Source organism: Ictidomys tridecemlineatus, chromosome 6, assembly GCF_052094955.1.
Source record: "Ictidomys tridecemlineatus isolate mIctTri1 chromosome 6, mIctTri1.hap1, whole genome shotgun sequence".
NCBI classification, from domain to species: domain Eukaryota; kingdom Metazoa; phylum Chordata; class Mammalia; order Rodentia; family Sciuridae; genus Ictidomys; species Ictidomys tridecemlineatus.
The window spans coordinates 185,535,289-185,557,277 of NC_135482.1; the positions used below are offsets into that span (position 1 = coordinate 185,535,289).

The 21,989-nt window shown below is 43.1% G+C and overlaps 1 protein-coding gene across 4 annotated transcripts in view; it reads right to left on the reverse strand.

Moving 5' to 3' along the window:
• Abcc4 (ATP binding cassette subfamily C member 4 (PEL blood group)) overlaps positions 1–21,989 on the reverse strand; it is a 224,165-nt gene that overhangs the window by 145,298 nt on the left and 56,878 nt on the right. For all 4 annotated transcript variants that reach the window (XM_005317040.5, XM_005317042.5, XM_078016213.1 and 1 more), the window contains 3 exons: positions 3,287–3,376; positions 2,080–2,243; positions 649–774 (listed from right to left, as the gene is read on the reverse strand). In XM_005317040.5, coding sequence (XP_005317097.2) covers positions 649–774; positions 2,080–2,243; positions 3,287–3,376 — 380 coding nt within the window. The remainder of the gene's footprint in view (positions 1–648; positions 775–2,079; positions 2,244–3,286; positions 3,377–21,989) is intronic.

Genomic DNA, 21,989 nt, shown 5'->3' on the forward strand with positions numbered 1-21,989 from the left:
CTGCAGCTGGGAAGGCTGAGGCAAGAGGATTGGGAGTTCAAAGCCAGCATCGGCTATTTAGTGAGGCCCTAGGCAACTCAGTGAGACTCTGTCTCTAAATTTTAAAAAAAAAAAAAAAAGAATGAAAAAGAAAAAGGATTATGCTGGGAATGTGGCTGCGTGGTTGCGTGCCCCTGGAACCAAAAAAGAAGAAAAAGAAAAAAAAACACCAGTATTTCTATAGCTGTTTGTAATGAATAACACCCATTTATGTAGTTTGGCATAATACAGATATAACCAATCGCTATCATCTGCCCTCTGGTTACATTAGCATAAAACATACTTTTATTTTAAATGCAAAAGTCTCAAACTCTTGCATCTGGAAATCCTTGCTTATGGGGGTTTGGAATGTTCAGAAACATGTAGAATTTCACTTTTGTATCACAAAGAAGCCTCATGACTTTTGCTGTAGGAGAACAGAGACTGGAGGCCCAGGTGAGCATGGCGTCTGGTGCCATTCTGCTTGACCCTCTGCCACGTGCAGGGCTGGCACAGGTCATACCTAAGCTCCCCCTCATGTGTAAGCACAGAATGACTTCTAAACTCCTTCAGTAAAAAACAGAAAATAGAAAAGCACAAAAATAGGGTACGATGAACACAAAAACTTACTTTCTCAAGTTGGTAATGAGGTCTGCAAATGACTTCTCCCAAGCATACATCTTTATGATCCTTATTCCAGTTATAACTTCATTCATGGTCCTGATCCTCGCATCGGTGTAAGCTGCAGTTTTACTCCTAAGGGGGACAGACAAGAGGGATGAGCCACACCTTTCCTTATCAGCAGGGGACACAGGCCCAGACCAGGGACCAAAAGCTTCCCTCCAGATCTGCTGATGACACAGGCAGGTCCTTCTCAGGACAAGTGGACAAAGGCACAGTGAGGAAGCTGACAACGCACCCAGCTCCATGAGTGTTTGGGGCATCTGCAACACCCCCTGAGGAAGAGGGGAAAGTGGGCCAGATAGAATCAATCCATCCCCCGAGGGGCACCCAGGTGGGGGAGGCAGCAAGGCCTCCGGCTCTGACAGTGGCGTGGTTGGCAAGGGTGGAATGAAGCAGGAATAAAGCGCTGCAGAGCAGGAGTGGTAGAGTTGTTGGTTGTTCCACGGAGAAAGGAGAACGCAACAAGGCTCCAACACACAGGGACCCTGGCACAGGGACTCCAAGGAAAAGCAAAGAGGGAAGAGGAAATTCTCAGGTAGAGAAAACACCAGAAGCAGAGACACAGAAGAAAGGGTTCAGGTACATCAAACAGCAGGGCATCTCCACCACCTGCCACCCTCGCAATGACCGGCTTCCAACTCTCTGGCACCTGCTTCAAGTCTAAGTCACTTATACCATCATCAAGCTCTTTGCTGACAGCCAGTTCTCTAACATACATGCTGCTAGGACTGTGAGACTTTATGTTATTAAGACTGACCCGGCCCTTGGGGAGTTTCTAATTTAATGGAAACATCAAATTAAAAATAGCCCACAAGCCATGGCACGCGCCTGTAACCCCAGTTTCTCGGGAGGCAAGAGGATCGTGAGTTCAAAGCCAGCCTCGGCAAAAGAGAGACACTAAGCAACTCAGTGAGACCCTGTCTCTAAATAAAATATAAAATATGGCTGGGGATGTGGCTCAGTGGTTGAGTACCCCTGAGATCAATCCCGGTACCCCCCAAAATAAAAAATAATGCATACAAAAAAATAGTGCCAAAACACACGTGATAAAAATATATGCAATTAGAAGTGGGCCTATGAAATATTTTAATTTATTATTCTTTAAGATACATTTAAATAACTTCTGCATATCCAACTTCTGCTCACCTACTTGGTGAGACCACAATGTGTGAAAAGGCAGCTGGTAGCAGTGAGGGCCTTTATCTTCCCACTTTAACACTGGCCTTCAGCTAAGCCTAAAGAGTTTGTGACACATGCAAAGAAGAGACGCATTTATTTTTAATCAGAGGCATTTATTTTGTGTCTGAACAGAAGCATCAGGCAGGTGGTGGCTGTTACCACACAGTGACATTGTTTCCAAATTAGTACTTCTCTTACCGAAGGGAGGAAAACAGCTTCCCAATGCAGCTTTGCAGAGGCAGGAGGATAACCAGAACCACCATCCCCGCAAGACATGATATTCCTATTTCCATCCAGAGCAGGGCAGTCACGGCAATGGCCTGCAGCGGCCCCGCCCACAGAAAGTGTAAAAAGATTGTCACCTTCAAAGGAAAAGACAACATGTTCTTAGGACTAGATAAAAAAAGATTAAAGAAAAAATCCAGTAAGAAAACGGCACAGAAACGCTCTGCTCCAAAAATGACCATAGCTGACTTCAAACCTGTAAGGTGGAAATTCAAGTGTCTCTTGCGGATGAAGCCATATGGGGCCACAGAGGGCCTTCGGGCCCTTTCAGGAGCACATGGCTGGAAGCAGAAGGAAGACTCCCAACTAGTCTAACTCACAGAGGATCTCAGAACATCCCAGCTCTGTGTGGCATAATTAGGTCCCATCTCCCCTGGGGCTCGCTACTACTTTAGGGGGTGCTATACCATGGTACCTGCTACCTTCTCCTGCCACTGCTGAGCTATATAAATACATAACTCCTGGACAGGTTTCAAGCTTCTTTAATCACAATCTAAAATCTTCACCCCTGACATCACGCAGGGAAGGAGGAAATTTCGTTTATATTTGATGAATAATTGAAAAAGAAGTGGCCCCTGTGCAAAACAGATCTGACCGGAAGCTAAAATGTCCCGTATTTTGTGTTACAACTATTAGAAAAGTGCAAAAAGAAGGTGGCTCAATAGAGGAAAGTTGCTTATTCTAACTAGGGACCACCCATTTGGCATTAAGTAACAAAGGATTCCTACAGGCCACGGGGAAAGATTCAGCCCACCTGCCCCCCAGGAGTTTACCTCTAGAAAAAGAGAAAGACAATTTAGCATGCTGTCCCACTGTCACATGCTAAGAGTTAAGAAGGGACAATGGAGGACAGGTAGGTAGTCAAGCCAGCTGGGCAGGATCCCTGTGGTCTGCATACATATTATTCAAAGATGGTGTATGGGACGTGCAAAAAATCCAAACCTGAATCTAAACAATGTATTCCTGCATCTAAATGATACCAGGAGAAGCGAGATGTACATTTAAAAAAAGCCTCTGTCTTACATCCTCAAAAGAATACTGGTCTACACCAAAAACCTGGCATCACAATAGGTTAAACTAAAAAAGAGGCACGCATGGAAAAAGGCGCCCCTGGATTTACCTGGTCAAACTTGTTCACATCATTGGACAGCAGGTTGACTATCTGGCCTGTGGTCGTCTTCCCCATAGCCATGTTACTAAGACGAAGTGCCTGGAGGAAAAGAGGAGAGGGGAGAATCATATTGCTAGGTGATGCTGCATTGCACGTAGAAAACAGCACATTTTCCTGGGGACTTGTGCATTGTAAAGGCCAAGGTGACTTGTGACAGCAGCTTTAAGAAGGGCTCCAAGCAGCTGTGACCTCCAAGGACATCAAAAAAAGGAGAAGGAAGTGGGAAAGATCGCACCTCGCTTTTTAATGAATGTGATTGCATCCAATATAGAAAAGCACGTACACTCACACTGAACCACCTACCAAATAATTCTGAGCCAAGTGAGATAGGAAGTAGGGAAGTAGCCAAAGAAAACAAATTATAGGACTTGGATTATAAATATGGAATGAGTAACTGTGCATCCACAGAGGAGGAAAGCAACGTGCATGCACTGCACTGTGGGCCCCCTCAACCAACATGTGGCTCTCCCAGCCGCTTTCATCTAGGGCACTGCAGTCACCCCCATACAGACACACATGCTAGCCTCCACCTTGGGACAACAGACAGGGCCCAGAGGCAGCAGCCTACCACAGCACTGCACACCACAGTGCTGGGTCTCCAAACAGGCTGCCCAATGCCCCCACATGGCCTGCCCTCTCAGCCACATCTCTGAAAGCAATTGCCTCCATCTGGGTTCACCCTGCTGCCACCACCACCACCATCTTTAGTTAGGAAAACTTCTATCTTAAGATACCCGTTGGGCCTAGAAGCCTAACATCAAGGTACTCACAGATATGAAGCTGCCAAAGCCACCAACTAGGGACATGCCTACTTCCATCTAGAGACAACAGCCAGAATCTGTAAGACCATCACCAAGGTCCCCGCAGGCTTGGTTTCAGCAGAGGTATCCCTGCTAGCCTACATCTCGATTCCCCTTTCACTCTTCCTGTGATCTAATACCTCTGTATTCTCACCTCCTACCTCATAAACCCCACATCCAACACCCCACACCACCCCTGCTCTCTCACTGTCCACTATTAGAAACTGTAGGCCCTTATGCAAACCTACTATTTATATTGTAGGATTGATCTAACACATCATTTCTCTTTATCGTGACGAAACTGTAGCTGTCTAAACAGGAGCTAAAAAGAGATACATTCTATCAGACCACAATGGAATTAAATTAAAAATCAATGATAAAATAAAAATAAAAGCTACTCCAACACCTGCAGACTAAACAATGCTATTGAGTGATGATGCATAGATACCAGAAGACATCAAGGAGGAGATAAAAATAAAATTCTTAGAGGTAAATAAGAATTCTGATAGGACACTACCAAAATCCCTGGGACACTGTGAAAGCAGTGCTAAGAGGAAAGTTCGTGGCATTGAGTCCATTCATTAGAAGAATAAGAAGTCAACAAATAAATGACTGACATTACATCGCAAAGCCCTGAAAAAAGAAGAACAAATCAACACCAAAAGTAGTAGAAGACAGGAAATAATTAAAATCAGGACTGAAATCAATGAAATTGAAACAACAGAAACAATTGAAAACAAAAAGCTAGTTCTTCGAAAAAATAAATAAAATTGATAAACCTTTAGTCACCCTAACAAAAAAGGAGAGAGAAAATTCAAATTACTATTATCCGTGATGAAAAAGGAAATAACAGACACTTGAAATACAGGAGATAAGTAGAAACTATTTCAAAAATTTATACTCCAGTAAAATGGAAACTCTCGAAGACACCTCCAAATTTCTAGAGGCATAAAAACTTCTCAAACTGAAGCAGGAAGATATACAAAATTTAAACAGATCAATTTCATGCAAGGAAACAGAAGACGCCATCAAAAGCCTATAAACCAAGAAAAGCCCCAGGACCAGATAGGTTCTCATTCTAGTTCTACAAGAACTTCCAAGAAGAAATAACACCAATACTCCTCAAATTATTCCATGAAAGGAAAATTCCAAACTCATTCTATGAAGCTAATATCACCCTGATACCCAGAAAAAGATATCAAGGAAAGAAAACTTTAGACCAATATCCCTGATGAACATAGACACAAAAATTCTCAATGAAATTCTGGCAAAGAACATAAAAAACAAACAAAAAAAAAAAAAACAGCACACCATGATGGAATGGGGTTCATCCAGGGATGCAAGGTTGGCTCGACATATGGAAATCAATAAACATAATACATCACCATCAATAGACTTAACGACAAGAATCATATGATTATCTCGATGCGGAGAAAGCATTTAACAAAATACAGCACCTCTTCATATTCAACACTAGAAAAACTAGGAATAGTAGGAACATACCTCAGCATTGTAAAAGCCATCTATGCTAAGCCCCGGGCCAACATCATTTAAATGGAGAAAAATTGAAGGCATTCCCTCTGGAACAAGTCAGGAATGCCCTCTTTCACCACTTCTATTCAACACAGTCCTTGACACTCTAGCTAGAGCAATCAAACAGATGAAAGAAATTAAAGTGATACACATAGGAAAAGAAAAACTCAAACTATGACTATCTGCTGATGACATCATTCTGTACCTAGAGAATCCAAAAAATTCCACCAGAAAACTTCTAGAACTCATAGATGAATTCAGCAAAGTAGCAGGATATAAAATCAATACCATTAAATCAAATGCATTTCTATACATTAAGTGATGAATCCACTGCAAGAGAAATTAGGAAAACCACCTATGGGGAGGGGGGAATAGTGGTAAGGGAAGAATAAAGAAACTTAGGTTTGTGTGGAGGAAAGGGAAGGGATGGGCCGTGGGGATGGGAAGGAAAATAGAAAGAGACAGGCATCATTATCCTACATCATGTAGGATTCCACTACTGGAGTAACTCTGCACCATGTACAGCCAGAGGCACGAGAAGTTGTGCCCCATTTGTGTACAATATGTCAAAAGGCATTCTGCTGTCATGTATAACTAATTAGAACTAATTATTAATTAATTAATTTTCAAAAGTAAAAAACAAAAATCTGTCAGTAACTATCTATCAGTAACTCTCAGTGTGGTGTCATTTAAACACCTGGAGTCCGGTTTCCCTCATTCTGTGAATGGAAATTCTAGATCCTCACCCTGCCTGGATCACAAAATCCCAACAAGAGAAATGACCAGTCATTACTGATTATCTGCTAAGAGGAGGACACCAGGGGTCCCCACAGACGGGACAACTGATGAGTCCCGTCTTCCAATCTCCAGAGACAGCACCAGACATGCACACAAACACCTGTGATTCAGAGTGAAGGTGACGGTCAGCACGCTGGCCCAGTGAACTGGGAAGAAGGTGCCCACTGAGGGGCACTGTGAGCAGGAGGGACCCTGGGTGCCAAGGAGAAGAAACTGTACAGAGAAAGGAAGCCAGAGTCTGGGAAAAGGAGGAAGGGTGAGGGTGTGGTTTTTACGTGACAGTGACAGGCAGAGGAAACTGTAGAAGTGACTGACCAGGGGATGCCTGGAGACGGGGCGCATGGGGGGCTGCCACAGTAGCCCAGGCAAGAGGACAGCACTGTGTGGATGGAAGGGAGGGGCCAGGTGCCCTTAAAACACTTAAAGCAAACAAAGCGAATCACCTACAAAATATATCTGTGTCTGTGCTGTGTGTGTGCACGTGTGTGCATGTATGTGTCCGTGTGTGCATGTGCGTATACATACACAGGCATTCTAGGAAAAACTTGCTCTGTCTTAATTACTGAAATCTATCTGAAAATATTTTTGAGACCAATGTCACACACAAACACACGTCAGCTGCATACAGAAAATACACCGCAGGTCTTAAAGGAGTAGATATTTGACCGCTAATTGTAATCGTTACAATAAGACCAAATGGCCACCAAACTTGATCTTAAACTGATCATATTAAAAAACTTCAAAGACAACTGCCCAACTTGAACTGCTGTCTACACACTATCGCTGCTGCTTACTAGGGGTAAGAGGGCACTGACTGGTGACAATCTGTGCCAAAGACACAGCTCCTCTGGGTGGCGGGGGCTGCTTGCCACCAGGCACATCTGGGATGGAGGTGGACTGAGGCCAGGCTCTACAACTACAAGCTCCAGCACTCGGGCTGCAACAGAAGTTAAGGAAGGTAACGAGGGTCCTGCAGTCAACCCAGAAATTCAGACTGTCAAGATAAAGTCTGTCACACTCCTGATGGGATAAGAAAAAACGTCCAAGGAGACGCAGAATGCCACACCTGGGCTTCCGACCACCAAGGAGCAACGGGTCTGGTCAACGGATCTGGTTTCGCCTTCCACTGCAAATTCACACGCTTGGACACAACAGGTACTGAACCACAGGCACCGGGGCCTGAGCCCTGGCAGAAGGAAATACGGGAGGTGGCCCCAGACAGGCCTGGCTTTCTGCCTGGAGCATTTCCTGCCCGCAAAGAATTGTAGTTTCCCCAAGTCAAGGAAAAAGACATGGTTGTTCCAAGTTCCAGACTTGTAGGCCAGAGCTGCAGAGAGGAGGCCCCAGGAGTCTCTGTGGGGATTTACCAAAGATAATGTGCCAAGCGCTGGACTGTCCATGGACAGAGCAAGGCCCAAGCAGCCCAGGACCAAAGGGAGATTCTGGAGGTCATGCAGTGGTAGGAGGTGCCAGGTTCTGCCCAACTAGAGAGAAAAGCTCCTCATGAGGGTCTTCTCAGGATGCCAGGGAGGCCACGCATTAGAAATAATGTCACTCTAGGACCGAATTCAAATGGTAACACATGAGACACACGGACAGAAGCGGGGCTCACAGGATCAACGTGCCAAAAACAAACCCAATACCCCGCGATCCACATTCTCTATAATGTCAGACTCAGGACGCTCAAACAGAGAAACCATTATCACACAGGTAAAGAAACAGAAAGACATACCTGACAACAGAGGGGGGAAAGTCAACAGAAACAGACACTGGGGTGGACCCAGGTGGGGAACTAGCAGATGAAAACCACCATTAAAAAAGCTTTCAAGGCGTTAAAGAAAATACGGTTACAACAAGTGAACAGGTGATTTCAGGAAAGAGATGGACACGATCAAAAAGAAACCAAATGGCAATTCTAGAACTGAAAAGTAAAATATCTGAAGTGAAAAAGTTGATTAGTTCACATTAATAGAAGATGAAGTTTCATTGATCTTTTCCCAGAGTCACCAACTCTTTATTCTGTAATCTACAATCTGAAGAAAACTCAGGGAAATGGGTGAAGGAAAGAAGAAAGCGGGTGAGTTCTGTGGGAGAATATGAGCACTAAGGTACGCGTGTACTTGGAATCCTAGGAGGAGAGGATAAAATGGGAAAGAAAAAATGCCTGCCAAAAACATGGCTGGAGGGCTAAGGGTGTGTGTGGTTCAAGGCCCTTGGTTGGATCCCTCTCGCTGCAGCTGCAAAGGTACCCCCTGCCCCCGCCACCTCCTAGTTTTGTTAAAGTGCACACTTAATCCTATCAAATGCCTAGAAGGATAATAACAGGAAGACTGAAGGTGCATTGGGTAGGGTGGTGCAAAACTATAATCTCGGTGGTTTGGAAGACTGAGGCAGGAGGATTGCAAGTTCAAAGCCAGCAATAGCAAAGTTGTACTGAGCAACTAAGCAAGTAAGAACTATTTCTAATTCACCAACAAGAAAACACTCTGAAAGTCCTGCCTGACAAAGGAAGGGCACTCAATTTTGCCTTCTTTCCTTTTTCTTTTCTTTTCTTTTATTTTCTTTTCTTTTGGCAGTGAAAGAGCCCAGGGTTTTACTATTTTCAGCTTCTATTCTCTTTTTCCCCTCTTCCTTCTCTGCTGATGAAAAGGTACACTCTCCCTTTAAGATTAAAATAAAATGGTCCTTTTTTTTAATGAAGTAAAGTTACCACTGTTTCCCATTAATATAGGAACTTCAAGTTTGATGCTAATAAAATGTATATGGTATATTTCAAGACAATTCATGTCCAAACAACGTAAAGAAAATGAATGCAAATCAATGCACAATCATTCAATAATATGATGGTTCAACACTTCTTAAATTGCATAAAAGGCACGATTTGGTTAAATTTGTTTTTCTTCTGAGAGCAAAACTGTTCTGTCATGAGAACAATAAAAGGCAGACAAAACAAACTGGAATCAACACCTGCATTATAAAAGCCAGAAAGAGGGTTAGTGTGTATCTTTTAATAAGTTAAGAGCACCTAAATAGAAATAAAAATTATTAATCTAATAATTTTTAAAAACTTGACAAAGGGGGCTGGGGATGTGGCTCAAGCGGTAGCGCACTCGCCTGGCATGCGTGCGGCCCGGGTTCGATCCTCAGCACCAAATACCAACAAAGATGTTGTGTCCGCCAAGAACTAAAAAATAAATATTAAAAATTCATATTCTCTCTCATTCTCTCTCTCTCTCTCTCTCTCTCTCTCTCTTAAAAAAAAAAAAAAAAAAACTTGACAAAGGTAGGGTGTAGCTCAGTGGTAGAGTGCCTGCCCAGCACTCACAAGCCCTGGGCTCAATTCCCAGACTGTAAAGAAAGGAAAGAAGCAAGGAGGAAAAAATACTGCAAGAACTTTACAAAAAATGCAAATTGCTAATGAATATATGCGAATACTCAAATTATTATTCAATGCTATATAAATAATACAACTAAGCAGTATTTTTTTTAAAAAATATATGAAACTGGTGAAATCACAAATATTTTTTTTCAAAATCTAACATCCAATCTGAGCAAGGACATGAGGTCATCTCATACCACAGGGGAGAATATATATAGTTAACAACTCTTTGGGAGCAAACCGGTCTGTCAAAAGCCTTAAATTGTGTGTGTGCAACGTGAGAAATCAGGGATGTGTTCAGAGCTTTAGCTTTAATCCCATTCACTATGCTACAGTTTATAATACAGAAAACACTAGAAAACAGCCTAAATGTTTAATTATCGTTCATATTAGAATCCATGTGGCCGTGAAGAACAATACCATGAACTTGCTATCAAAAGAGATGGCCATCATGGGCTCCTGCTGAGAGCAGGCCACGTGATACCCTGGGGGCTATCAGATATCTCTGCCTTCTAAATCAAACATTGATTTATCAACTTTTAAAAACATAAATCAGGCCTGGGGTTGTGGCTCAGCAGTAGAGCGCTCGCCTCGCCTGTGTGAGACCCTGGGTTCTACCCTCAACACCACATACAAGAATAAACAAGTGAAATAAACGTGTTGAGTCCAACTACAACTAAAAAATAAATATTAGAAAACATAAATCAAGCAGGGCACAGTGGCACATGCCTGTCATCCCAGTGGCTTGGGAGGCTGAGGCAGGAGGATCCTGAGTTCAAAGCCAGCATCAGCAAAAAGTGAGATGCTAAGCAACTCAGTGAGACCCTGTTATCTACATAAAATATAAAACAGGACAGGGGATGTGGCTCAGTGGTTGAGTGTCCCTGAGTTCAATCCCCATTATATTGGGCCCCCCACAAAAAAAAAAGTAGTATCTCATTCATTTAGGGGTGGGGGAAAACCTGATTCCTCTTTCTTAATTATTTTAATCAGTAAATATGAAACAGAAAACCCAAGTGTGCACCCATAAATATGACCATCCAAGGAATGGGGTGGGGTCACAAGCTGATGGAATATATATTCTCCCTCTAGAAATTCAATCTTTGTCTTAATAGAAAACCTCTAAAAATGCTTCTCTAAAAGTCCTCTTAAAAGAGGCTCCACTGCTCATCTACGCGGTATAGAATCCTCACTACCAACTCACTCCCCACAGGTGTCACTCACCCAGGCCTGTGGGTGCTCCTCCCAAAGCACTCCACTGGCCATGCTCATTGGATCTGCATAGTTTGTCATTTTACATCTTGTCCCTTACAATGTGCTGTTCCTTCAAATTCTTGTCAGGCTCTTTCCCATTTCTTACTACTGTTTTTGGAGGGCTCAGGAGTATTTTAAGTCGAGTCAGAATAAGAAGGCTCCAAATAGAATAGGTTAGCACCCAAGAATTTCTTGTATTTGGGCTCAATTCCTGGTTGATGGCCCTACCCCAGCTGAATTTGTTAATGCAGTTCCAAGGTAAACTGGGCATCACTGCAACAGGCATCTAAAGAGTATGTTCAGCTCACTCGAAGCAGAAAATTGCCTGTATTTTTCAAATGGTCGGCCAGAGCTGCCTGGTCATACTGCCACACCTGTTCCTGACTGCACAATCTAAAGACATTCATTGCTTTGAGGAGCGGACCCAGGAACTGCCCAATATCCTCCATCCACAAACTTAGTCTGCTGTGGTTCTGTAGAAGAAAAAAATGAGTCAAGGAAATGAAAAGCAAAGCCTGCACCAAATCAACAACCTGCTGTGCCCTATAATCTGACAGCCCTGCTGGCCGCTGGGGTTTGTTTTGGTTTTGCCGGTTTTTGTGGCTGGCACACAAGCAGGCAAACCTGTAGAGAAGTCCCCTGCAACCTTTGAAGGATGTTACATTTACCTCCTGGGGGCACACCCAGTTTCACCCTGCTGCTAGCTTTTTGCATGATATCACTATGACCTAGTGGAGTTAAGAGGTCAGAAATCCACTCACAGGGCTGACCAGCCAGACCTGGCCTTGGAAAAATAAGTCTCCACACTCGAGGGCTACAACACAGACCCAAGAGCCACTCCACCTATGGAGGGCCCTGTGATACCTGTTCTGGGGGCAGGCTGAGAATCAGGCACTGGCCACTTCTAAAAACACAGGAGAGATGAATTCAGCAGGAGGAGCTGCTCCACCTCCCCTCACCTCATCCCCCCCCTCCCAAAGAAAGGCCAGAGAAAGGACTCCTTCAAGGCTGCTTGAGGCCCTGACCCAGGCCTCTCCAATGCCCTCGAGTCCCAGGGGCTCTGCAACCCGGGCAGGATTGGGGGAAAGCAGAACATGGCCAGGCCCCCACTGACAGCTTCTACACAGGGTCCCCCACAGTTTGCTGGTAAAGGTGCTAGATAAAACCACTACTCCCCCTAGGGGACCAGAATGTCACCATACTGGGAATCTTTGTGAAATCCTAGTTACAGAACTAAAATAGGTATTTTGTGGAGTAAAGGGTGGTCAACATATATTGTCAGAGAAACTGCACTTTAATTCATAAGCTCTTCTGACATCCATGGAGAAAAGAGGGTGGCAAAATCTGATGGTGGCCTGTTCAGAGGAATCCCATCCCAGGCCTTCTGCAAGACCCCTCACGCCCCGACACGACCATCACCAATTTCTGTGTTGGAAAGACCAGCTGCGGTTGATTGGTAAGCCAAGCAAGAGAGGGGACAGGAGATGAGCCGATGAGCAGGACGAGATGGTCGTGGTGAGGGCCGCAGGAGGAAAACTGAGAAGCCCATGAGAAGGTGACCTCAGCGAGAGCAGGAGTGAAGGGTACACCTGGAGAGGGGCAAAGGGCAAGCCTCTCCCGTCCATCTAAAAATTACTCGGTGTGGATGTGTAACCGATGTGATTCTGCAATCTGCATTTGGGGTAAAAATTGGGAGTTCATAACCCACTTCAATCTAATGTATGAAATATGATGTCAAGAGCTTTGTAATATTGTGAACAACCAATAAAAATAATAATAAAAAATAAAAAATAATTACTCGGATTTTTTCTGCTTTCTGTTTCTAAAAGTACAAAATACAACCCCCCAAAAAGGTGTTAATAATCTATTTTCTCAATCTTGGCATGTTTAGTACCAAAAAACTTATATATGAAGCCAATGCCAACTTTTTTTGGGGGGGTGGTATTGGACATTGACCTCAGGGGCACTTTACCACAAAGCTACACCCTCGGTCCTTCTTGGTTTTTTTTATTTTAAAACACGGTCTCACCAAGATGCTAAGACTGGACTCAAACTTGCAATCCCCCTGCCTTAGACTCCAGAGCCGCTGGGATGATACCTGTGGCCATCATACACAGCCAACTCTGTACGACAACTATCTTTTAGACCAAGAGTAGTCATAGAAAATAATACTCCCAACGCAGACTCACCATGGTACGTAATTTTCCTAAAAATTAGTTGAAATGAGAAAATGTAATCTTCCTTTTTCCTAATGTATATTTATCAAAGCACTGACCTTGAGCAGTTGGCTATTAGGCCCTCCTAAGGCACCAGTGCACACCTGTAATACCACAAAATTAGCTCTGTCGCTTGTTTACCAATATCACCTTTGAAGTGCTAAAAAGATAAGGAGGTCTATGCAGCAGAAATGAAAAACAGTGACAGAGGCAAGGACATGCTACAAACTTGATCAAAAGCTGTCGTGTCTTGAACTTCTTTCACCAGTAGATACAAAGGAGGAAGCTGCATAGCACCCAGGGCAGGCTCTGCCAGGGCACCCCTTTCTCCGCCCCACATTTCCCGGCTCATTGGTGGAGAAAGATAAGCGTATCAAAGAGCAGCTGTGGGCCAACAGCTGTTACCTGGCAGAGAGCACCAGGCGGAAAATGACCCTGTTCATGCAGCTAATGGGTTCCCCGGGGATAGGAAGCAGGAGAACTTCAAAACAGCCAGGACCTGCAGAGGTGCAGGCTCAGAGCAGGGAGCAGGCAGGCACAGAACCTGAAATCCCTCCTTTCCCTCTGCAGTTAGCTGAGGCCACCTCTACAGATGAGGAGCAGGATACAGGGTCAAGGTATGACCTAAACCTATTAAAAAATTAACCTTGAGGACATTAAGCCTGTTATAAAAGGACAAAAGCTGACTCCACTTAAATGAGGTACCAAGCAAAGTCAAATTCGTGGAAACAGAAGCAGTGGTGGCCAGGGGCTGGGGGAGCAGGGAGTTAGCGATTAATGGGTCCAGAAATCCAGTTTTCCAATAGGAAAGAGTTTTGGAGATGGATGTAATTAATGCCAATAAACAGACTAAAACATTATTTTAAATGATAAACTATAATGCTATATGTATTTTTACCACAGTTTAAATTTTTTCACAATTTTTAAATTTAAAAATTTTAAAAACAAAATCAACTACCTTTGAAGTGAAAGGAAATAGCCATCAACCAGCAATTCTAAACCCAGAAAAATATCTTAACAGAATAAAGACACACACAAAAAAAAGTCATACCAAAAGTCAAATTAACGTTAAAATAAAAGTCAAGTTAAAGTGAAAATAAAGCATAGGCTCTCTATTCACCTCACAGATTGTTTCTTTTGATGAGAAGAAATGTTTTAGTTTGAGTCATCCCATTTATTGATTCTTGATTTTAATTCTTACACCAAAAGAGTCTGATTAAGGAAGTTCGGGCCTAATCCCACAAGATGGAGATAAGGGCCTACTTTTTCTTCTATTAGATGCAGTGTCTCTGGTTTGATTCCTAGGTTCTTCATCCATTTTGAGTTGAGTTTTGTGCATGGTGAGAGATAGGGGTTTAATTTCATTTTGTTGCACATGGATTTCCAGTTTTCCCAGCAACATTTGTTGAAGAGGCTATCTTTTCTCCAGTGCATGTTTTTGGTGTCTTTGTCTAATATAAGATAATTATAATTTTGTGGGTTAGTCTCTGTGTCCTCTATTCTGTATCATTGGTCTATGTCTATTTTGGTGCCAATACCATGCTGTTTCTGTTACTATTCCTCTGGTAGAGTAATGCCACCTGCTTCACTCTTCCTGCTAAGGATTGCTTTAGCTATTCTGGGTCTCTTTATTTTCCCAGATGAATTTCATGACTGCTTTTTCTATTTCTATGAGGAATGTCATTGGGATTTTGATCAGAATTCCATTAAATCTGTATAGTGCTTTTGGAAGTACGGTCATTTTGATCATATTAATTCTGCCTATTCAAGAGCAAGGTAGATCTTTCCATCTTCTAAAGTCTTCTTTGATTTCTTTCTTTAGGGTTCTGTAGTTTTTATAATATAGATCTTTCATCTCTTTCATTAGGTTGATTCCCAAGGTTTTTTGTTGTTGTTGTTGTTGTTGTTGGTTTTGGGGTTTTGTTTTGTTTTTTTGTTTTGTTTTTTTTTTTTTTTGAGGCTATTGTAAACAGGGTAGTTTTCCTGTTTCCATTTCTGAAGATGTCACTGATATACAGAAATGCATTTGATTTATGGGTGTTGATTTTATATCCTGCTACTTTGCTAAATTCGTTTACTAGTTCTAGAAGTTTTCTGGTGGAATTTTTTAAGTCTTCTAGGTATAGGATCATATCAACAGCAAATAGTGCCAATTTGAGTTCTTCTTTTCCTATTTGTATCCCCTTAATTCCTTTCGTCTGTCCAATTGCTCTGGCCAGTATTTACCTCCCATACATCAGATAGAGCACTAATCTCTAAGGTATAATAAAGAACTCAAAAAGCTAAGCACCAAAAAAACAAATAACACAATCAATAAATGGGCCAAAGGACCTAAACAGACACTACGCAGAAGATGATATACAATCAATCAACAAGTATATGAAAAAATGTTCAGCAGCATCTCTAGCAATTAGAGAAATGCAAATCTAAACTACCCTAAGATTTCATCTCACTCCAGTCAGAATGGCAGCTATTATGAAGACAAACAACATTAAGTGTTGGCGAGGATGTGGGGGAAAAGGCACACTCATACATTGCTACTGGGACTGCAAATTGGTGCAGCCAATATGAAAAGCAGTATGGAGAAAATTAGGAATGGAACCACATTTTGACCCAGCTGTCCCTCTCCTCGGTCTATACCCAAAGGACTTAAAGACAGCACACTACAAGGACACAGCCACATCAATGTTTATAGCAGCACAATTCACAATAGCTGAACTGTGGAACCAACTGAGATATCCCTTCAATAGATGAATGGATAAAAAAAAAAAAGTGGCATATATCCACAATGGAATATTATTCAGCAATAAAAGAGAATAAAATCATGGCATTTGCAGTGTAATGCATTTCACTATCATATATAAATAAATGGATGAAGTTGGAGAAGATAATGCTATGTGAAGTTAGCCAATCCCAAAAAACCAAATGCCGAATATTTTCTCTCATATAAGGTGACTGACTCATAGTGGGATAGGGAGGGAGAGCATGGGAGGAACAGACCATCTCTATATAGGGCAGAGGGATGGGAGGGGAAGGGAGAGGGCATGGGGTTAGAAATGATGGTAGAATGTGATGGTCATTATAATCCAAAGTACATGTATGAAGACACGAATTGGTGTGAATTTACTTTGCATACAATCAGAGATGTGAAAAATTGTGCTCTATATGTGTAATAAGAATTGTAATGCATTCCACTGTCATATATAAATAAATCAATAAAATAAAAAAATCGATCCTAGGCATCACCTTCAGCGTGCATCTCAGAAAAAGGAAAACAGATTCTTGTTGCCTTTTCACTTGCTAAGGGGGCCATCCCTCTTTCCAATCCACTGTCCCTGTCACTATCCTCTACAACAGCACACCTCAAACTTTCCCTGAGACACAAATTAAAACATACAGGTTTCTGGAACCTTTCCTTAGATATTCAGATGGAGCAGATCTGGCATGGGCCCAGGACCTGGGCTCTCACTAATCCCACCTGGGCCTGGAGATAGGACAGGGGACTCTCTCCTGGCATATGCACTCATCCTTTATCTGCTCAGCAAGGAAGTCAAGAGGGCTCGCCCTATAGCTCCCGGGACCACGCCCTGCCCAGTACACACAGCTCTGTGGCCTGACACATCCAGGCTATTAAACTAATGGAGGGATGACTGATCTGACCAGGGCTGAGCAACTGATACCAGAGCAGCCCACACTTCCCATGTTCCCATACACCACCCAGAAGGGGACAAAATTATGAGGCAGATGTTTTCAGGCACCAGGTAACGGGCAGTATACAAGACGGATCCCTAAGATAAGGGACACTCAAGAGGTGAACAGCCCCACTCCCCTGGCTCTCAGCCAAGGGACCACTTTCCAGGTAGGGCAGGGAGAACCCAAGGGCACGGCAGCCCTGCTGAGCTGAGGAGCACAGGTCAGATGGGGTCAGCTGCCGCAGCGGGCCTCTGTAGGCAGGGCACTGACAGTGAAGAGGTGTCAGTCAGGAAGAGTCCCAGGATTCGGGGTTGGGGAGATTTGCAACAAGTCCTTAAGTAAGGGGTGGGCTACCAAGGCACCCACCCACCCAGGACTCAACAGAGAACTGGGACTATGGAGGATCACAAGGTAAACAGAGAGACTAAAGGTCCAGCAGAGCTGGGGAACTAGAATTTACACATGTAACAGGAGCCCAAGAAAGAGAAAAGCATTAAGAATAAGCCAGAAAAGAAAATTTCAATAGATAGAATGATCCAATATTTCCCAAATCTTAAGATCATCAAATGAAAGATCCAAGAGGCTCATCAAACCCCCAAAAATAAAAATACAAAGTAAATCACACCCAGGATCATTATCATCCTCCCGAAAAATGGTAAAAAAGAGAAAACATGTTAAAACATTCTCCAGAGAAAACAGAAACATTACATACAGGAAAACAAAGATACACATGACGACTGGCTTCTTATCAAAAACAAGGCAGCCAGGGAAATGGGACACATCTTCCAAGTGTGGGCTGGGGGCCCAGAGACTACTGACCCAGAATTCAACATCCATCACACGTAGCCTTCAAAGAACAAAGACTTCCTCTCCGGCAGACCATATGACAAGAAATGCAAAGGATGTCTTTCGGGCTGGAAAGACATGATTTCAAATGAAAACTGTAAGCTACAGAAAGGAATGAAGAGCACCAACAACTGTAATTCATGGGTAAATGAAAAACTATGGCTTTTGTGCTTCATAAAGAAGAGATGTGAACAGCAAAGCAGCTCAAAAACACACAGGATTTTACCCAGCAATTCTACTCCAAAGAAATAAAAACCCATGTCCACATCAGCTTTACTTCTAACAGCCAATTCTCAGAAACAGGCCAGAAGAGCATTAACATGCGACTGAATCCGCAAGGGTGCTCCAGAGTCAGCAATAAAAAATAAAAAAATAAATAACACTGACATAGGTGATAGCAGAAAATAATCTCAAAACAATCCAAATATGCCGAGCATGGTTGCGCCACCTCTGATCCCAGCAGCTCAGGAGGCTAAGACAGGAGGACCACAAGTTCAAAGCTAGCCTCAACAACTTAGCAGGACCCTAAGCAACTTGGCAAGACCCTGTCTCTAAATAAAATATTAAAAGGGGGGGCTGGGGTTGTAGCTCAGTGGTAGCACATGCAAGGCCCTGGGTTCAATCCTCAGCATCACACAAAAATAAATAAAATAAAGGTATTGTGTCCAACTACAACTAAAAATTAAATATTTAAATATATATATTGGGGGGCCCCTTGGGATGTGGTTCAGTGGTAAAGTATCCCTGGGGTCAATCCTCAGTCTAAAAATAATAAAAGTAATCAAAATAATCTCAAAAGCCCTTCTCTTTCACTTGTGAGTTTTTAGAAATTAATCTATGATGACAGAAATCTGATCAATGGTCATCTGGAGCTGAGGTTGGGGGTAAGACTGGAAAGAGGCAGAAAGGAACATTCTGGACTGAAGAAAAGATCAGATCTTGATGGCAGAGCAATATCCATGTATTGCACAGGCATGGTCAAGACTGAACATGTGCTCATTTACTGTGTAGTTATGGTTTGATATGAGGTGTGCCCCAAAACTCCCGTTAATGCAGGAATATTCAGGGTGAAGTGACTGGATGATAAGAGCTGGAACCTATCAGTCCACCCTGGTTGGAATGGGCTGACTGAGTGGTGACTATAGGCAGGTGGGCCAGGGCTGGAGGAGGCTGGTCACTGGGACGTGCCCTGGAAGGGTGCATCTTCCCTGTGGCCCGTTCCCTCTCCCCTCTCTCTGTTTCCTGGCTGCCATAATGGAGCAAAGCTCCTCTGCGATGTCCTTCCACCCCGGTGTTCTACCTCATCTAAGGTCCAGAGCAATGGAGTCAGCCCAGCACCAACTGAACCTCTGAAACAGCAAGCCCAAATAAACTTTTCTTCTCTAAGTTGTTCTTGTCGGGTATTTGGATCACAGCCACAAAAAGCTGACTAACACAAAGGAGTCAAGAGAAACAGAATTTCAAGTTATATGAAAACAATCAACTCTCAATATAAGCAGTATTTCATATATCCCAAACTTACAAGCACTATATTTAGGTTTATTAACTTTATTGGTTAATATATTAAACATTTATTTCTGCATATTACTAAATGACAATATGTCCTTACCGTGCCCCACAACTCTAATCTACTATATGTCTAGATCCAATTCATGACAATAAAGCTTCACCAAATGAACAAGATGGTAAATATGAACCAATGAATGGCTGGACCATGAGAACCTCAGACTGTAACTCCCAGATCCAATCCCAAGGTCATTAAGGCCATGTGGACTCCTTACCCCTTCATAAGCAGCCACAGGCAGCAAGGCACGAGTAGATGCTTTTCCTAAGTCACAAGCCTGGTCATTTACTTCCCTGCTCAAAAGCTGCCAGTGGCTGCCCCTATGGACCAAGTAACCCCAACTGCTATAAGCTCAAGACCAAGGTCCTCCACCACCTGGGCCCAGTGATCCCTTCTAGACTGACCTCCTGTGCTCTCCTAAATCCTTACACACGTGGTGCTACCCTCTCCTCTTTTCCATCACCCCAGCTCAAGGCCCCTTCTGCTTAAGATGCCTTCCATGCACCATTACAGAATCCTTTACAGAATCCTTCCCTAAACCCTTAAGCAACGTGACTATATGCTGCTCAGCACCCTGGCTGCCATTCTGTCTACTTATGGGTATTGGCAGGAGCTGAGCCCTGACTGAGAATAATAAGACAACAGGAAGGTTGGAACACACGCTGAACACCGGGCACCGTGCTAAATGCTCTGCACAGAGGGACTCGGTGAGTCCTCACCACAACCGTGATTTGAGCACTGTTACCTTCACGGCACAAATGACAACAAGGGTGCACAGAGCAGCCAGCCTATAGAAAAGAGGAAGAGGAAAACTGCACTGCTCGTAAAAACGCCCCCACTCCAGAGCCTCAGCTTTACGATGACAGTGCCCCACCTCCTAAGTGATGGGCTTCTTCTGAGCTTTGGTGCTTTAGAGAAACTATCTTATTCAGGGGCTCACAACCAACCCATGAAGCGGGTACCTTTATCCCCATTTTAAAGATCAGGAAACTGAGGCTCTGAAAAATGAATGGGCTTCTCTAAGATTTTACAGTTGAACAAATGGCAAAACTGGAACTGGAACTCAGGTCTGACTACTCAGAGTCCACACTTACAATCTCAACCCCAAACAACCTTCCAGTGTGTTCCATGACATGCCCAGCACCTGATTCAACACCTGGGCACTCCTCCAGATGAGGTTCAGTCCAGACTCTAAGACCCTGGAGGCTGAGGAACAACTACCATCACTGAGTCTGCAATTCAACAACACTAGTTATTCACCTGGAGAAGGGTGAAACCTGTAACCCCATGCTATCCACATGCTACCCCCATGACCTGGAAAGTCTTGGTCACAAGGCATGTGATAAAGTTAAGATGAACATATATGTGAGGGCTATTAGGATCACCTGGGAGTTTTTTAAACTCACCACCAATTAAACTGCAATATCTAAACTTAAAAGACTGACATCAATGTGGCTTTAAAGATTTCCTCAAGGAAATCCAATATACAGCACAGTTTGGGAGCCACTGAGTTCCTACAGCCTGCACCACATCCCCACAGAGCAGAAAAGGTTATCTTAGGAACTTTAGGGTGCAACTGACCCAACTCTGCAGCAGCAGACGCTTTCCTCTGAAAAAGCTCAACAGAACAGCCACTTGCTTTGTTAGCTCCAACTCCTAACCATGGAAAATCCAAATAGCTCCTCTTAGATCTGCCCTAGCAAATTAGATTGACAAATTGCCCTTTGATGGGATTAACGTTTCACAAAACCCGGGTCTAATTCATGTTGGTATCAGAAGCAAAACAGAAACAAACTCTCTAGAAGAAAAAGTATTATAAACAATGTAGGAAACACTACTAGGTTATTCTAATTTTGTCAGAATATTAGAAAACACCATTAGAGGGACTGGGGTGGTGGCTCAGTGGTAGAGCGCACGCCTCACATGCATGAGGCACTAGGTTCGATCCTCAGCACCACATAAATACAAATAAAGAGAGTGCGTCCACCTAAAAGTAAAAAATGATAATTTTTTTTTAAAAAAGAAAATACCATTAGAAAAGAAAGTCCAAAGAAGATACTCTCATTTTCATAAATACCAGAGTTCCACTTTGACACTACTCTCATGATCCTCCCTAGACATTTTCAGAAAGGAAATCTAAGCAGATACTAATAGGCAATAATTGCTGGTTTTGGAAGACCAAGTCAGTTGAATATTTGCAATTTCTTACTGTCCTGCCTAAATAAAAAGCAATATAGAATCTATAATGAACTAAATCTATAAATAAAAATAAAACTAAGCCTCTCTGAGAACTACAAACATGATAACATATGGCCCAGACACTGCCAGAACCTTCTACCAACTGCCTTTCCACAATCACAAAGTAAATCCTATATTTATGTTGACAAAACACTGGGCACATTACTGGGGGAGATCCACAATAAGTGACGAAGGGAGGCAGAATGTGTGCAGGCGGCCAGCTCACCTTGGAAGTCAAATCAGAGAAAGACAAATCCTCTCCCACAAATCTTCCTTTGGACTAACTCTAAAGAAAGTGAAGACTGGCAGTTTTACCCAGAACAAGAAGTCT